Source organism: Schistocerca serialis, chromosome 2, assembly GCF_023864345.2.
Source record: "Schistocerca serialis cubense isolate TAMUIC-IGC-003099 chromosome 2, iqSchSeri2.2, whole genome shotgun sequence".
In the NCBI taxonomy this organism is placed as follows: Eukaryota; Metazoa; Arthropoda; class Insecta; order Orthoptera; family Acrididae; genus Schistocerca; species Schistocerca serialis.
The window spans coordinates 63,735,328-63,754,713 of record NC_064639.1 but is presented as its reverse complement, the minus strand read 5'-3'; the positions used below and the strand labels follow the sequence as shown (position 1 = coordinate 63,754,713).

Sequence of the window (19,386 nt, the reverse complement as noted above, 5' to 3'; positions counted from 1 at the left end):
GGCTATTTACAATTTGTACAGAAACCAGAAGGGAAGCAGTGGTTGGGAAGGGAATGAGACAGGGTTGTAGCCTCTCCCCGATGTTGTTCAATCTGTATATTGAGCAAGCAATAAAGGAAACAAAAGAAAAATTTGGAGTAGGTATTAAAATCCATGGAGAAGAAATAAAAACTTTGAGGTTCTCCGATGACATTGTAATTCTGTCAAAGACAGAAAAGTACTTGGAAGAGCAGCTGAACGGAATGGACAGTGTCTTGAAAGGAGGATATAAGATGAACATCAACAAATGCAGAATGAGGATAATGGAATGTAGTTGAATTAAGTAGGGTGATGCTGGGGGAATTGGATTAGGAAATGAGACACTTAAAGTAGTAAAGGAGTTTTGGTATTTGGGGAGCAATATAACTGATGATGGTCGAAGTAGGGAGGAAATAAAATGTAGACTGGCAATGGCAAGGAAAGCGTTTCTGAAGAAAAGAAATTTGTTAACATCGAGTATAGATTTAAGTGTCACGATGTCGTTTCTGAAAGTATTTGTATGCAGTGTAGCCATGTATGGAAGTGAAATGTGGACGATAAATAGTTTAGACAAGAAGAGAATAGAAGCTTTCAAAATGTGGTGCTACAGAAGAATGCTGAAGATAACATGGGTAGATCACATAACTAATGTGGAGGTATTGAATAGAATTGGGGAGAAGAGGAGTTTGTGGCACAACTTGACTAGAAGAAGGGCTGGTAGGACATGTTCTGAGGCATCAAGGGATCACCAATTTAGTACTGGAGGGCAGCGTGAAGGGTAAAAATCGTAGAGAGAGACAAATAGATGAATACAGTAAGCAGATTCAGAAGGATGTAGGCTGCAGCATGTACTGGGAGATGAAGCAGCTTGCACAGGATAGAGTAGCATGGAGAGCTGCATCAAACCACTCCCAGGACTGAAGACCACAACAACAACATTTGGATCATTGGATGCATCAAGTCTGAAAGAAATCTGAGCTAGTTAGGTTGAAAATGTTACTTTTCTGCGTTGAATCGACATGGAATTACCCGTGTACCATCGCAGGAAGTGCGTCTTTCGTAGAAAAATCCGCCACTGAGGCACACTACTGGCTAATGGAAAGCAAATGACACAAAAAAACATACGGTATACTCTACAAATTATTACTTACAAGCGCCATAATAATCGGAGGATTGCGACTGTTTTCTATTTGGTGCTGTACCTTACTGCATATTTGTTAGTTGATACTTGGTTTTAAGAAAATTTCGTTTTGATGTTTAGCTATTGTTGTTTACCTCGAGAACTGGTTATGTATTTTTATGGCCCGTACTACTTTGTGCGTACGATGTTTGGTAACGGTTTAGCTTTGTAAACTAATTCTTTTTAACTCTTAGAAACTTGCCCGAGTGTTTCTGTATTGCGGTTTACCTGATTCCAACATTTTGTTTAACAATCTACGAACTTAAATGTAGCAAGTATCAACATCAGTTTACGCAGATGAATAATACTATTTATTTTATTTTATGTCCTGATCGTCTTGAATTTTGTGAAGCGTTGAAGGTTCTTGCGCAGTTGCTATCATCGGTAAGAAATACATTTATTATGCACCTACTCAGCCACATTACAATATACGTCAGAGTTTAGATCTGCCTTCTTGTGTGCTCACTACCAGTAACAGTCGTCTCTGCGAACTTACTCCTTAGGTCTCTGTAAGACATGGTGGCAGCTTCAAATATAAATCAGCACTGTCAAGTCAACTGTCCGAAACACAGCAACGCAGAGCTCTTGTGCATGTTTATTTATTTGTTTGTTTCTCGTTGCCCCGGGCAACGCACAAGGACAAGGCAACATGCAGCGCTGCCAACACAGAAAAAAAAATTCTGTTAAACTACAGTGTAATTCAAATTAAATGCTTAATATTGTTATCTATCTTCCTAAAAATTAACTTACAAAGAAATTTTTTGTCATCGTTATTGCCTATTATTATGATTACTATTACTTCTACTTCTAAAAGAAAGCTTACTAAGTTTAGATTTTACTCACCACATTAATGTAGTTCCAGCCACAGTGTTTCATTCTCTTCCTCATCCTGCCGCAACATTTTATTTTCCTCCTTATTCTGCAATAGGATGTCTTGCGTGTCCACCACACTGCCGAAGTACTGGGTCCGGCTGAAGAAATGTCTGTATGCTATGATTCTGTCGGATTTGTCGTAGGAAGTTCTCCGGCAGATTGTAATCGTGACAGCACTTGCGAACACGATTCAAACTAGCTCTTATTGTAACAATGGCGTTCACCATAATAGATGTTAGGCTGTTCCGGTGAGACGTTTTTATAAAATTTAGTGAGCCAAGGGCCCCTTCTATCTATGCACTAGACTACGGTAAAAGCAAAAGCACAACAGCCACATCTTAAAGTTACCCAATAAGTATTCAGCAGGCACTGATGAAATACCAGATATTATCATCAAAGCAAGTATAACATCTATCATAGAACCATTCATGGATATTTTCAATTCATCATTCGTGAGTGGTATATTCCCAAAAAATCTGAAAATGGCAAAAGTGACACCACTGTACAAGAAAGGGGACAAACATGAAGCTGCAAACTATAGACCTGTATCAGTATTGTCAGGCTTTGGTAAAATTCTTGAAAAACTATTTCTTAGAAGGCTGACAGCCTATCTAAATAAATAAAACATAATGTGTAATGCGTAACACGGATTCAGAACTGGCAGATGAACACAGTCAACTATTTAGACCTTCTTAAATGAAATTCTAACTGCATCAGATAATAAGCAACATGTGTCTGGCATATTTCTTGACCTTAGTAAAGCCTTCGATGTAATTGATCATAATACTCTGTTGCAGAAGCTAGGTAATTATGGAATACGAGGCCTGCCAAACAAGTGGATACATTCCTGCCTTCATGACCGTCAACAGATCACTCAAATAAAATACAAAGATATAAAAACGCAAAAAATTTGTAATTTTTACTGTAATGCACAAAGTATTACATATGGAGTTCCTCAAGGGTCAGTCCTTGGGCCAATTCTTTTCATTTTTTATGTTCATGATTTGTCAGAAAAAATAACTAAAGGGACAACAGTACTTTTTGCAGATGACACAAATATCCAAATCAAATCATGTGATGAGGAAAGCCTACAAAGAACAGCTAAAGGTATAATACAAAATTTGACACAATGGTTCAGAACAAACAAGCTAATAATAAATAGTGAAAAAACAGTGACAGTCAATTTCCGCAATTCACAGAAACTACATCCTGCAAGACCGATTTTTAAAATTGATGGAAAAATTGTCTCATCTGTGAGAAACACAAAATTTTTAGGTATTCATATTCAGCAAAACCTAAAATGGGAGACACATCTTAATCATATACATAAAAAGTTTAACACACTTACGTATGCAATAAGAATCTTCACACAAAATACAAGCCGTGTGTCGGTGATCACAATGTACCACTGCAGTATTCAGTCACTGCTAATGTACGGCATTATCTTTTGGGGGAACTCCATAGGTACAAACAAACCATTTAGGCTACAGAACAAGATTGTTAGAATAATAAAACATGCAAAGTACAGAGACTCCTGTAGACCAATATTTAAAAATCTCAATATACTGCCTCTTCTTTGGTTATATATGTATGAAAAATTAAATTTCACAAAAGGAAGTATTTTAAAAGATGAAAATATCTTCAAGTATAACTGTGATTACCACCCTCATGATACTAGGCAGAAGCATTATTTGCATGTCAATACAGTAAGTACAAACATTTCTAAGAGAGAAGTGTATCATACTGGAATAATGCTGTACAATCAGATGCCATCCTATTTGAAACAGATGCAAAATTTACATAAGTTTAAAGTGAAACTGAAAGAGTACTTGCTTGACCACTGCTTCTATTCTGTTTCCGAGTTTTTAGAGTACCAGAAAAGTATAGTGTAACTGCTCAAATATTCTTAACCAATCTATCATTTTATTTTATTATATTAATTTTGTCATCACTATTCAATATGTATTGAATAATTTTTAATTATTTATCTTTTCAAAATAACAATGTGTATGATGTTGTATATACTGTACCAACCTGACTTGTCCTACATCGTTTGTGCAAATTATGTACCTAAACATGATTTACAGGACTGATACAGAAATACAAATACGAAATACAAATACATCACTGTATACATTATAAAGAAGTTTGGTAGTACAGCAAGCCCTGTGAAAGGACATAGCCTATCAAGTGATTAGTATTTTTTTTATTATAGTTGCTATTTCAAATATGTAATCCAATGAATTTTCATGGCCAAATGCAGACACAGTCTATATCAGTGATTGTGATGAAAACAAACAAAATACTGTCTCTGAATTTTTGTAGGTTATTCATCACTTGTTTCTATCATGCTATCTCTCGCTTGTTCTTTGCAGACAGGCAGTTTTCTCTCGCCTGTCTAGGCCATTTGTAATTTTCGTTAATAATAAGTATGTTGACATGAAATTGTGTGCATATGTTTATTTCAAAGAATAATATTGACCATTTTTACAGCTGACAAACCAGGTGTTGAATTTTTTGTAAGTACTAACAACGTTTTCAGGAATAATGGTTTAGCGACGAGCAATTAGCAACCATTTTTTTTAGCAGATCGCTATTAACGGTAGCAAACTGTAAATTCTGTGTCTTAGCACGATCAAACTTACCCGCCTATAATAATAATTATTCGTGTAGTTGTGATTTAAAAATTGGGAGCCTGTTAGTCTATTCCGGGCAGCAGACCATGATTCTACGTATCTTAGTCTCAAAGTCGCTATAGTAAACAATGTTTGTTTTTTTGCCCATATAATTCTTCCTCTCGGTCTGACAGTGAGAGTTTATTGGTGACACCATAAGCAGGACTTCAGTTTTGAGCTGTACACGCTGCAATAATTTTTTTTTATTTTCTGTTAGATGCAATGTGCACTCATGTTCACAAAAATAAGAACACCTTGAACAACTAGAGATAAGACGTTCATATCCACAGAACATGTACATTAGTATGTTCTGCAGAAATGATTAGCATTTCAGTCACCTCGATTCAGCATGTGCCCTGTTGCCCACTAGGCACAGCATCCGCCATGGGCCCTGATAACTTGTTACATGCGTGATGGCTCTGACGTATCAGGTGCGAACGGCATCCTGCGGTATAGCCATCCAAGCTGCATTCACTAGGTTCCGAAGTTCTTTTGTCGTGGTTGGCACTGGGTCACAGCACTGCACCTGTCGTTTCACCATATCCCACACATTTTCAATTGGCGGCCAGGACAAAAGGCTGACACCCTGTGACACCAAGAAGGCACCTGTTGGTGCAGCAACATGTGGCCGTGCTGAAAAATGGCATCTGTGGTGTTGTGCAGAAAGGGTATGGCTACGGGTTGCAGTATGTCATTCACATAGTCACACTAGTCGCAGTGCCCTGGATGGGGCACGCACCGACAGTTATTTGTGGTTGTACCTGATAGCACCTCAGGCATAAGGCCTTGAGTTGGCGTTGTTTGTCTTATGCGAATGCAGTCACTGTGATGCCAACCCCCCCCCCCCCCTGTCTGCAGCGAACCAAAATGCCGTCATCATTTTCAAACAAAGAGTAACTGCAACTGCATTCATCCAAAAACACTATCTGATGCCATTCCGGTTCCTAATGATGGCATTCCATTCACCATTGCTCTCTAGCACGTTTCTGCACATTCGTCAAAGGTAGGCATTGAAGAGGACGACGCACGCGTAGCCCGTGCCATAATAAACTTCCCCCAGAAAAATGGCAGGAAGTCCAAATTCCAACAGGATACTGCATCACACCACCTAAGAAAATGGCAGGAATATGGGTCACTTGGGCTACCTAAGTCATCTGAAGGCCACCTCATCCTAGGAACTGGCACCAAGTTTCAATTTTGGCGGGAAGATAGATCAATTGGTGTATCTCTACTAACCTAAGAAAATGGCGGGAAAGAAAGGTCACCTCCACTAATCTAAGTCAACCGACCGCCACCTCCTCCGAGGGATTTACAGGAGAAGTATTCGACTTGTGCTGGACATAAGTCATTTTGCATGCACTATTTATTTAAACAATATGATGCAGGAAACCCATATAGTGTGTTCACTACAAGGACCAGACTCCAACTGACTTAGTGCACAGTACTGCTACCAGAGGGCGCTGTCATCCAAGATGGCAGTCGTGATGTCAGCTGATCACATGAGCACCGTTATCTAAGATGGCAGGAAACTGTGTGCGCCTCGAGGTCCAAGTGGTCTAGTACACAGTACCATCACCTGAGAGCGCTACCATCCTTCTCATCTGTTCGACCACTTTCTCTCTCCTATGATTCTAATGGTACTCGTGCGACATGAGTAGCCCATGCGCACATTGTGGTGCCACAGCGTATAGCCCACATGCACATACTGATGTCACATTTGTATCTAAAAAAGCGCCAAGTCGTCCTCTGGGCCGCAATGCTGACGTCATTCTCCTCTCTACCTCCAGTGCAGCAAAGACCTATTTCCAGAGTGACTCACTCTCACAGACAATATAAAAAACTGTTCAACCGTTCACGACATACGTGTGTGACGCGCATACTGATGTCACAGATCATGCAAGAGATTTCCAGTCCACCGCTCGCGATTCTAACGGTACTCATGCGATGCACATAGCCAGTGTGTGCATAGTGACATCACAGCATCTAGCCAGCATGCGTATACTGACATCACAGACGTGCAATAGAAATTGCTCGCGATTCTCTCAGAACACGTGCAATGTGTAGCTGATGCATCGCGCATCTAACAAAGTTCTCAAGTCATATCACTATGTAGAAATAAGAACATCTTTTCTGCTGTACATCATTCCTAAATACTAAAAAAGTTCGCCATTTTATCATCTCAACACTTTCTAAATGATTTGTTTCAGTGTTTACGAAGCTAAACTAAATCTAACCAACACCAGCCTTAATACCAGCAACCTAGCGTTACACATATATAGCATTCATGTTTGAAAAAATCACCAAGCTCACATACTTTGAGCAAGATGCAATAAATCCTTGTTCAAGAATATATCTAATTGCATCCTCCTCAGATGAGTTCGTAATATACACATAATAACTTCAGATTCGAAGGTTGAATTCAGTATCGTCCAGTGTGTATTCCAAATAGCATCTTCACTCATAGTATGAATTCTTTCGCTGTAAATCGATAAATTATCATAAGCTCAGGTCTCCTCGAAGTACTGGAAGTGACTTTCAGTGACTAGGAGTGCTAGTGAGCTCACCCCCCACTCCCCAGAATGTTCAACATTCATTGGTTCACACTTAGATCAAATGATATTACGACATCATATTTATATAAGGAACAGCTCTCCATTAGTCTTTCTCACTCGTCCATTGTTTGTTGCATCGTTTGCTTGTACGTGTGTGTGTGTGTTCACTATTTCTTTTATCCCTGCAAAGATGAAGAGGAAACAGTCTTGCTCACAGTTCCGACAAGGTCAAACGTGTCTGCTCATCTGAGACCCAGCATAAGTTATCATTATCTTTTTTTATGTTTGATCGATCTTTCAACTGAAAATTGTTTCAGTTCTTGTGCATTCATCTCGCTCCAATATTATTGCTCTCTCTCCTACACTATATTCTCTCCTTTTGTTTCAGCATTCGGACTAGATATTTCCGGAGAAATAAATCCGAAAGTTGCGGAGGAGATGAGGTAGTAACAACAGCAGTCTTCATCATCATTTCAGAACTGTGAGTTTGAATTTACTTATCTTCTTATATTGTTATTCTGTCCAAACATCCTACTTTAGATTATGTGTACAGACAACTGATGGAGATGGCGTAATCTTGCTCAGTTATTTTTTAGAGCATGTTTGTTTAATGAACTTCCTTTGCTTAATTCATGCACTTCATGTTACAGAGTCTGCAGATCCACATCCATCCTCCTCACCAGTGCCCGAGTGGGTGCACGAAATGGTGAAGGAGCGGGGATATACAACACCCAACCGCACAAAGACGTACTCTTCGACACAGATATTTGGGAGGAGATGCAGTCCTGGCAGCAGGGTGAATTAAATAATTACCATTATTATTATTATTATTATATCAACAAGTGTTCTATTCCTAATATAATATCGATCTTACTAATTATTACCTATGTCCTATCTTTACAGAACCACCTTCTCAGTGCACGGTGTGCGCTCCTGCAGCCTCGCCAGATGCACGTGGGGTTGCCAGCTCGCACTCCTTTGCTGGCTGCTCGTCAGAGATTCCAGGAGGCTGCAAGCGCCTCTGCAAGTGGCTGCGGGCTAAGTGACGGTCGGGCAAGTCCACCAAAAAGAGCTAGCGTTATTTGCCGTGCTCCACCTGCACCTACCCAAGCCCGGGCTGCTCTCAACGGGAAGCTGCTACCACAGCCGCTCCCACCGCCGCCGCCTCCGCCACTGCTGCTACCCCAGGTCCTGTCTCAGCCACCGCAATGGCCACAGCATTGCTCTGGCGGCCATGGGCTGCCCTCCCTCAGGCTAGCGGGTTAGGACTGCAGCAGCCAAACTGCTCGCAGCAGTCTGATTCCACACCGCCTCCTCCTCCGCCGTCATGTGCTCGCCGCCAGATAAAGATGTGTGTAGCACGGCACATACCTCTCCCTGCAGCAGACGCGCCCTCACCAGCCCCGTCATGGACAGCATGGACTCCTAGTTGTAGCAGTAGTAATGGTAATATTGATAATCCTATGGCTAGTGGTTGTGCTCTCCCCTGTCCTATTGATAGTGAAGGACATCAGGATAATGGTATAATGATCCCTCTAGAATACTCAGCAATTGCTAGGGCTTTTGAGGGGCGTATCTCATACACAAGGATTGAGAATCCGGGCGGGAGGTATCGCGACTGTGTCGGGTTTTTAGAAGAGTACGAGCACCTCAAAATCCTAGACAGTCCGAGATTTAACGCCATTAAATGCAGTGCAGTACTATGCTGCGAGTTGAATCACCCACCTAAACATCCTGGTGATGCAGAGGCTACAACTCTGCACTATATGTGGGATGATAATGGCGTTATTTCTCGGAGAACTTCCATTGCTGAGTGGTATCGTGAATCCAGCTTGAGCACTATTATGGCCCAGTTTTCTGAGATGGAAGTTCACAGATCCGCTAAAGTGCTCAGCAATATACCACACCTGGACATCCATGATCTGGCTCCCTAAAGATAGAAGGCATGAACTAATGTCGCAAATACAAATGATGATGCTTGTTTTGCAAGGTCAATCCTGGCTTGCAAGAGAAATTACAAGAAAGATCCGCAGTGTCCGAACAGTTGCAAAGTCAATGATATTAAGACATATTATAACTTTGATGGTATCGAGTTCCTCGTCAAGATCCAGTACATCCCTAAATTTGAGGCGCAGAATACTGAGATATCAGTTCACGTTTACGGCCTGAAGAAGAATAACAGCAAGTCACATGAGCAAGACAAGCGTACAGTAGTTGGACCCCTCCATTTCTCAAAATTTGCAGGTGAGCGAGAGCTGCATGTAAACATGCTGGTCTTCTATAAAGGTGATAATTATCACAATGTTTTGGTCAAAGACATGCCCCAACTCCTTTCCTCCCAACTATTAACTGATCATCATGTAAAACATACTTGCTTAACGTTTCTGAATTATTTTTCATCGAACGAGTTATCAGGGATACATCTAATAGATTGTACTTCCAAGGGCCCAGTACGTGTTATTATGCCCACAGAGGAAAATAACTTCATTAAATTTTAAGATGATCAGCACCAGCAGCAATACCTGTCTGTAGCGTACACCGAATTCGTTCGCCTGCTGGCTCCTGTTACTCGCTGTGAAGGGAACCCCATAGCCTCACATACAACCTTCACACAAAAACCTACCTTATGCAGAAGCATTCCAAGTTGATGTGGATATGATTTAAACTCACCCACTTGGGGACGATCCAGCAGTTTGGCTTCTCACTGAGCTTGAAAAACTTTCTTGGGAAGTTGATAAGCTCTACAGCACCAACATTCCCATGACCAAATCAAAGAAAGACGATAAATTGTATGAAAAGGCGGTTAATTGTCATATTTGTGGGCTACTGTTAGACAGAAAAGCGGAAACTCCCCATAGAGATCATTGCCATCTTACAGGAAAGTTCCACGGTGCAGCTCATAACGCATTCAATTTGAAGTATAAGTTACCACGGCGGCACATACCTGTCTTTTTTCATAATTTGAGCGAGTATGACGCTAATTTCTAGTTGAGCACTTGGCTAATTTCGGTATGAAGAATGATCAGGTCAGTGTCCTGCCTGAAAATGTTGAGAAGTACATTTCTTTCTCAAAACGAATGATGCCAAAAATTTCGCTCCGCTTCCTTGACTCTTTACGCTTTATGCAGACTTCACTCCAGAAACTCGTTGAAACTCTACCTCAGAATGATGTGCATATCACTCGGTCTGCTTTTCCTGATGAGGAAAAGTTCCAACTTGCAACTAGGAAAGGAGTTTCCCCATATGAGTCTGTCGATTGTACGGCAAAACTCAATGAAACCAGGCTGTCCGACATACCTGCATTTACCAGTACTCTCACAGGCGATGCCGTAACTACAGCAGATTATTTGGTTGCAGTGAATGTCTGGCAGCAGTTCAACATACCCAATTTGGGTTAATATGCAAGACTATACATGGACACAGACGTGCATTTGCTTGCAGATGTTTTCGAAAAATTCCGGAGTGTATGTATGGCCACGTACTCTCAGGATCCCATCTTTTATTACACGGCACGTGGGTTGTCCTGGGATGCTATGCTCAAAAAAACGGGGTGCAGCGTTGACCTTTTGACTGATGCAGCAATGCTTCTATTTTTTTTTTGCGCAGGATCCGTGGGGGACTTTGTCAGTGCATCCACAGGCATGCCAAGGAAAATAACACGTAGATGGGTGTCGTGTTTAACGCATCCCTTGATTCGAGTTACATTATGTACTTAGGTGTGAATAACTTGTACGGGCATGTCATGATGCAGCCACTGCCGGTTGATCTATTTTGATGGGTGCCCAAAGACGAGTTGAAGGGATTAGGAGGAAAAATAATTGGTCTTGCGGCTGATTCTGATGTAGGGTATGTGCTTGAGAAAGATATCACATATCCTAATAATTTGCATGGAGAGACAAGCGACTTGCTGTTATGTCCAGAGCAACAAATTGCGCAAGCAAGCACCATCCCTAAACTGTTGGCTACTGTTGAAGATAAGCAGAGGTGTATTATTCATTATCGTAATCTCCAGCAGTGCCTCAGCTTAGGGATGAAGCTTGTTAGAGTCACCCGGGCTATCTCCTTCAAGAAATCCCCCTGGTTGGAGGAGTATATTGAACTAAATACCGAAAAGAGGGCGGTCGCGAGTTATGACTTCGAAAAAGATTTTTCTAAATTAATGAAAAACTCAATTTTTGGGGAAACTATGCAGAATGTAAGAAATGAACGCGATATTTTGATTAGAACCCCATGGGAAGGACGCTATGGCGTGAGAAAGTGTATCGCCAGGCCAAATTTTAATCGTGCTACCATCTTCAATGAAAACTTTGTTGCTGTGGAGATGTCGAAGACTGTAGTAGAGTTTATGAAGCCTATCTATTTGGGGATGTGCATAATGGATATCTCCAAATTCTACATGTACCGTTTCCACCACGAGTTTGCGAGACCTCATTTCGTAGAACCAAAGTTGCTTTACATGGATACAGACAACTTTATCTATTGGATCAAGAACTATGATCCATATGAAGTAATTAGATGCCATTGTAAAGAATTCGACACATCTTCTTATGATACCAATAATCATTACTTTATTGTTCCTAAGAACAAAAGGTTATCGGTTTCATAAAAGATGGGGTACCGATTGTAGAGTTTGTGGGAATGAGGTCCAAAATGTATGCATATCGTACAGTAGATGGGGGCACCCAGGGGCGGGCAAAGGGTGTTAGACATGCAGTATCTCGCGCCCTCATGGTCGAAGGCTATTTGCAGTGCCTGTATGGTCGCAGTGTTCAAAGCGCTCCTCCACACATCATTCGGCAAACTAGTGTTGGAACGTGAGGAGACAAACACAAAGTGTACATTGTACTGCAATCTACTGTTGGATTGTCTCCTCATGACGATTAAAGAGTCATTTATGAGGATGGGGTGGAAACCCTCCCATACTCACACTATTTACTTGAAGCGAATGAAGCTGTGCAGGACTCTGATTGAGAGATAGAGGGAGAATGAGTGTGTGAATGAGGTAGGGTGGGTTTATGTATAAAATAGTATGGCTCTTTTATCATAGTGTAATTATTGGTGGTGCGTATGTGATGTGTGGTGTGAGTGTGTGTGCGTATGTGGGAATGTAAAAATATGTATGAATGTGTGGGCATATGTGTGTGAGTGTAAAATATGTATGAAGGTGTAAATACATCTAGTTTTGTATATACATATATTATTTATATATAAGCACAATGTGCTGGAAAAAAATTATTTGGACTTTATTTATATGTAAGCACAATGTTCTGAAAAAAAATATTATTGTTTCTCTCCAATTATTCGTGTGTGTGTGTGTGTGTGTGTGTGTGTGTGTGTGTGTGTGTGTGTGTAAATAGAGTAGTGTTTAAGTTTCACCTACTGCTAGCCATCCAGTCAAAGTAGTTTGAATTCCATCCATATCATTTCTTTTTCTTTGTACAGCTGTTTGGGTTGGGCGCTTTAGAGACCCAATTAATTGTTATTATTAAAGTATTTCAGCTGTCTGTGGTGGAAAATGTCTAGAGCCATCCAGTTCAAAAAAAAATTTAGAGCTGCTCAGTTAAGTTGGGGCCATCCAATTAAAACTTGTCTCCTTAAGTTGGAGTCACTCAGATAATTAATTAGTTCACCTAAAATGTCGACTTCAAAAAAAAATATTTAGAGCCATCTAGTTAAGTAGGAGAACGCTAATTCACAGAGGAGCTCGGTTCAATATAGTCTGTTTGGATGGATTTTCATTAGAAATAGTATTTAGCGTGTAAGTTAGTCAATACCTCTGCTCTAGTTTTAAGTGCGGCTCTATAAGGACATTCACTTCAAGGAATATCCAACACATGTTGGATTCTAGTAATAAGTTAGAAGTATCTCTGCATTGAACTGAAATGTATCTCAAGACCTATATATATATATATATATATATATATATATATTGCACATCACTAACTAAATTGTAAACTCAAAAACTGAATTGAATTGAATAAAGGAAAAGAATTCGTTACCCTACATCACTGTTGTTATTTAAAAAAGAACCTAATCATTATTTTTTTGCTAAAACGTATCTGTGAACATTCTGCAGTCACATCTGCACTGGGCTCGCACGTCTACAAGATGTAGCGCCTTTAACACACACATTTCCAGAGAATTCACTGGAGGCGATTGGAGAGAAATGTGAAAGCGTACTGTGGTGTCACAGCCAGATACCACACTTGCTAGGTGGTAGCCTTTAAATCGGCCGCGGTCCATTAGTATATGTCGGACCCGCGTGTCGCCACTGTCAGTGATAGCAGACCGAGCGCCACTACACGGCAGGTCTAGAGAGACGTACTGGCACTCGCCCCAGTTGTACAGCCGACGTTCATAGCAATGGTTCACTGACGAATACGCTCTCATTTGCCGAGACGATAGTTAGCATAGCCTTCAGCTACGTCAATTGCTACGACCTAGCAAGGCGCCATAGCATTTGATAATTAATATTGTGAAGCATGAACAGTAACGAGAGATGTTCTACAATTGTGGATTAAAGTTAAGTATTATATCAACTACGTACTTTATTTGCTACTATTAATTCCCTTAACTGTTCCAGACCTCACGCCAGTCAGCGTATAATTAAACGCGTGCATTTCGGCCTCCTCTAGCAACACAGTGTTGGCTCTTCTGCCAACACTACACGTACCTATTAATAGTACAGGTAGCGCTATCCTTTCGGTGGCAGTGCGCAGGACTGTGGTAAGTGGGTCAGACAGCTCCAGTGGAATGCAGCTATAGATGGAAGCAGGTATAGTATCATGGTTAAACTTACATGCTAGTGACGTAGGTCTCAAAAAGAAAGTATACAAGCATTGTTAGGAAAAAAATCAGTTATTCCTCATCCAACTTAAAAGTAATTTTACATTTTCAAAAGCAGATACAGCGACACTTTTTTGATACATGTTCTTGAGTCGATGTAGAGAAGGACACCTGTAGAATTCCAGGTCTTGAATAGCAGCTAACTTAAAGATTCGACGCACCCATGAGATTTCCTTACGCGGTTTCAGGCCAACCGATTTAAGAAACTCGTAGCTTGCACGTGTTATGACTTTGCTATTCGGTAGCGAAGTGGCATGCTGTGGATTGCGTGCACTTGTTTTATACTGTACGCCCATCCTGCTTTAGATGTAATTGTACAATGATTTCCTCAGCGGGAAAGTCAACAAGTTGATTATTCTGGTCCACAATACGCAGCTCCAAATAGTCCAATGTCTGAGCTGTCACTGGAAGGTGTATTGCACTGGCAGGGGTCTCAACAATCTTATACCCCATAGCAACTGAGGGGAAGAATCCGTAAATAGTGTGAACCAGACTGTCGTTGAGATAGGAGTTCGTTGCCATGTTACAATCGACACGGATGTCCACAATCTGATCTGACTTGTAAAATTTACGTGGATTCTTTTTTAAAACCTGCCTTTTTGTGAAACCCAGCAGGCGCCCTACTGAATCTTTCTGGTTAAAGTCAATCGTTACATTTACACTCCTTATTTCAGATTTAAGTGTATTGATGTTTGGGTGTAGTTCAATACCTTTTCCAGACTATTTTAGGACTTCATTTAAATCATTGATATCGTATGCACCCGGTTCTATTTCCACAATATCTTTATCACCATTTATATACAGATGCAGTTAATAGTTAGTCCCAGCGATAGCCGGCCGTTGTGACTGAGCGGTTGTAGGCGCTTCAGTCTAGAACCTCGCGACCACTACGGTCGCAGGTTCGAATCCTGCCTCGGGCATGGATTTGTGTGATGTCCTTCGGTTAGTTAGGTTTAAGTAGTTCTAAGTTCTAGGGGCTGATGACCTCAGATGTTAAGTCCCATAGTGCTCAGAGCCATTTGAACCATCTCAGTGGTATTTGGACTGCTGTTGTACGCCTCCAGTCCAATCAATGCGATAATCCATTCACCAACGCTCAAATCGATAGGCGGGAAGTAATTTGCACGCAGTACAGATGATCTTTCTTTTAACGTCGAAGTGTACGACATTGCATCTGAACCTCAACTGATGAATGAATGTTTAAACCTCCTCCTTATAAAGCATTCTTCTTCTTCTTCTCTGTGAACGTCAAGAGAAACATGATGTATAGATGTCCACAGAGGCCCTGATAGCGTCGATAATTGTAGAGCACGCGTTTTCTGTGAATGAAGTATCGTTGTAATTCTTCTGGTGGTTGCAGGTCAGCAAATGAGTCGAAATAGTAGACGGTATCCGCATTTTTTATAACATATGATACCCAGTGGGTGCTGGGGCCTCCAGCGACATCTAAATTCACAATGCCACATTCACCAGTTTTCACCTAGTCTTCGGCAGTGTATCCCGCATAAACACACCACGGAATCTTGGTGTCCTTCATTTATCTCTAACAAACTTAAGAAGATCTGTATTTGTGAGTGGTCGATCTGGTAAGACCGCTAATGGTTTTTTAAATTTATGAATAGACCAAGCCCTTACCTGTACAGTTTCGCGTATAGTACTTTTCCGATGGCTGTGGCTTCCGTTTTGCGCGTTCTTGACCGTCCGAGCGCTAGCTGCAGCACCACCGGCGAGGGAACCTACCGCCGACAGCGCGGAGGAGGCCGGGGCGAGAAGTGGGAGAAAACCGCCGGATGTCTTGCGTACTGGTAGAACTCGAGGTGCTTTAACCTACCCTCTTCTTCTTCTTCTTCTTCTTCTTCTTCTTCCGACATCTTTCTGCTTCAGTGTGGTTTTAGCTGCATACACGGTTGTCAGGATACAGTTCTTCTAACAGTACTGCTTCCCGTCCTTGTCCTTCTCGTTTAGTGCACAACGTCCAGCATTCATACCTCGCATGAAATTCATCACTCCTAAACCCAACTAAATTTTTCCACACATGGTTTTATCTACTGAAAATCTACGATGCGTTGACCTATAACAATATCCTTTCTTCTCCGTATCGCCTTAGCCTTATCAGCTAAAATCCTATGTGCAATGTGACGACTTGATAGATTTTTATTTGCAGCCTATGCAATGTCGAGTTCCATACACGTTTCGTCGAGCAGATTAAACTTCCTAATCACCTTGCGCCAAGCGTTTCTGAAGCTTTGTCACAGGTCCACCGTAGTTATACCGAGGGATGTGTAATTCCACTGGCAGTTTGTCTAGAATACCACCACCCCCTCTAATGCGTCTCCTAGCACGCATGTTATGCTACTGCGGTGGTTGTGGACTATGCACGCTCATTTGTCGGCATCAAGCCAGCTGTTTTGTGCAGTAGGAAAACCAAGCCATTTGACTAGTGCTTTATTTCCCCAACATCTTATGACTCTTTCCACAAGAAAAGCATCCGGTTCTGAGCTTTTCTGCAACTCCTCGGTGTAGAAGCAGCCTGCAATTTCTACACTTTTACTATCCTTCAGTTTGTAAGTTCTAGGATTTGTTCGTTGCATCTTTGAAACTGTAAATATCTCAGTTGACCATTTCGGTAGGTATGATTTTCAAATACCGTCTTGTGTTTTGAGATACCCACCAAATCACATACATTAAATTTCTGTTTGTGTGGAACCAAAATCTTAATACGATAGTACACCATATCCATGAGTCCATTATCACGAACAGCGATTGGTCTCATTTTTATTGTGGTATGTTTGGTTCGATTATACTGAGCAATTATTTCTGGGAGGATATCTGTCCATTTGTATGAGCCGCGAAGGTTAAAATGCATCCACATTCGACCTTTTATTGTTCTGTTCAGACGCTCCACGATACTTGACTTCATGTGAGTGAATGTTGAGTAGTGATGTACCATACCGCTGCACACGGTCTTGAAATACCTGTTGTAGACCTCCCCACCGTGATCGGTTTGGAGGTTGTCTGGGCATCGATTCGTCCCTGTCTGTAGAAAATGCTCAAAAACATCAGCAACATTTCTACCCGTTTTTGTTTTGACAGGTAATGCCCAGGCAAATTTGGAGTATGTATCAATAACCATTAAAATATATTTGAATACATTATTCTCATATCTACAATATCAGCTTGCCACAAGTCATCCAACCCTTTACTCATAATATGCCTGCGAGGGAATGTTTTGCGTGGTGGTTTGTGCAGTTCTCAAACTACTGTCTCCATACTTATTCAATGATACCCCTCTCTCTAAGCCCCGAGATTACTGAAACAACCTCATTCGAATGAGCTGTATTACCCGCAGCAACTGATGCCATGAGCAGCCATAGTCGATCTATTAGCTCGTTGGGGTCGTCATAATACACTACTGGCCATTACAATTCCTACACCACCAACATGGCGTGCTACAGACGCGAAATTTAATCGACAGGAAGAAGATGCTGTGATATGCAAATGATTAGCTTTTCAGAGCATTCACACAAGGTTGGCGCCGCTGGCGACACCTACAACGTGCTGACATGAGGAAAGTTTCCAACCGATTTCTCATACACAAACAGCAGTTGACCGACGTTGCCTGGTGAAACGTTGTTGTGATGCCTCGTATAAGGAGGAGAAACGCGTACCATCACGTTTCCGACTTTGATAAAAGTCGGATTGTAGCCTATCGCGATTGCGCTTATCGTATCGCGACATTGCTGCTCGCGTTGGTCGACATCCAATGATTGTTAGCAGAATATGGAATCGATGGGTTCAGGAGGGTAATACGGAACGCCCTGCTGGATCCCAACGGCCTCGTATCACTAGCAGTCGAGATGACTGGCATCTTATCCGCATAGCTGTAACGGATCGTGCATACACGTCTCGATCCCTGAGTCAACAGATGGGGGCGTTTGGAAGACAACAACCATCTGCACGAATAGTTCGACGACGTTTGCAGCAGCATGGACTATCAGCTCAGAGACCATGGCTGCGGTTACTCTTGACGCTGCATCACAGACAGGTGCGCCTGCGATGGTGTACTCAACGACGAACCTGGGTGCACGAATGGCAAAACGTCATTTTTTCGGATGAATCCAGGTTCTGTTTACAGCATCATGATGGTCGCATCCGTGTTTGGCGACATCGCGGTGAACGCACATTGGAAGCGTGTATTCGTCATCGCCATACTGGCATACCACTTGGCGTGATGGTATGGGGTGCCATTGGTTACACGTCTAGGTCACCTCTTGTTCGCATTGACGGCACTTTGAACAGAGGACGTTACATTTCAGATGTCTTACGACCCGTGGCTCTACCCTTCATTTGATCCCAGCGAAACCCTTCATTCAAGCAGGATAATGCACGACCTCATGTTAAAGGTCCTGTATGGGCCTTTCTGAATACAGAAAATGTTCGACTGCTGCCCTGGCCAGCACATTCTCCAGATCTCTCACCTGTTGAAAATGGTGGCCGAGCAACTGGCTCATCACAATACTCCAGTCACTACTCTTGATGAACTGTGGTATCGTGTTGAAGCTGCATGGGCAGCTGTACCTGTACACGCCATCCAAGCTCTGTTTGACTCAATGCCCAGGCGTATCAAGGCCGTTATTACGGCCAGAGGTGGTTGTTCTTGGTACTGATTTCTCAGGATCTATGCACCCAAATTGCGTGAAAATGTAATCACATGTCAGTTCTAGTATAATATATTTGTCCAATGAATACCCATTTATCATCCGCATTTCTTCTTGGTGTAGCAATTTTAATGGCCAGTAGTGTATATGTACTGCAGGATTCGATTGTTCACTGCTTTATGCTCAATATCAGTACCATCACCACTGGTGATGTTGTTGTTTTCGCCTTCAAGTATTGGTTTTATAATGGTTTTATATTTCTTGCTGCTCAGGCTTTTCGTGATCTTGTGTACATCAATCATGTGTATGTTTCACAGTATGTTTCCCTATCATTAACTGAATAATTTATAGGTTCCTTGGTAGGTCTTAGGAAAGTAAGATTCATTAAGCCGGGTGTTCTCTCAAAACGTGTATCACCAATCTGTATTGTGTCATCAGTTATAGTTATAGGATTCGTACCCAACATGTACGGTCTTCCCTTGCTATCACTGAATGTTCTATCTATTTGACCGAAGGTGTGATGGATAATGAACTGTCGGAGAGATTCAGTAACTGGCTTCAAGGTCTCTCTTAGTGTTTGCTGT

General features: G+C 41.6%; 1 protein-coding gene across 1 annotated transcript in view; it reads right to left on the bottom strand.

Annotated features, from left to right (window-relative positions):
• LOC126455444 (clusterin-associated protein 1) overlaps window positions 1-1,820 on the bottom strand; it is a 148,484-nt gene extending 146,664 nt beyond the window's left edge. Inside the window, exon 1 of the mRNA XM_050091194.1 lies at window positions 1,695-1,820. Coding sequence (XP_049947151.1) covers window positions 1,695-1,716 — 22 coding nt within the window. The 5' untranslated portion in view covers window positions 1,717-1,820. The remainder of the gene's footprint in view (window positions 1-1,694) is intronic.
• Between the last annotated feature and the right edge of the window lie 17,566 nt (window positions 1,821-19,386).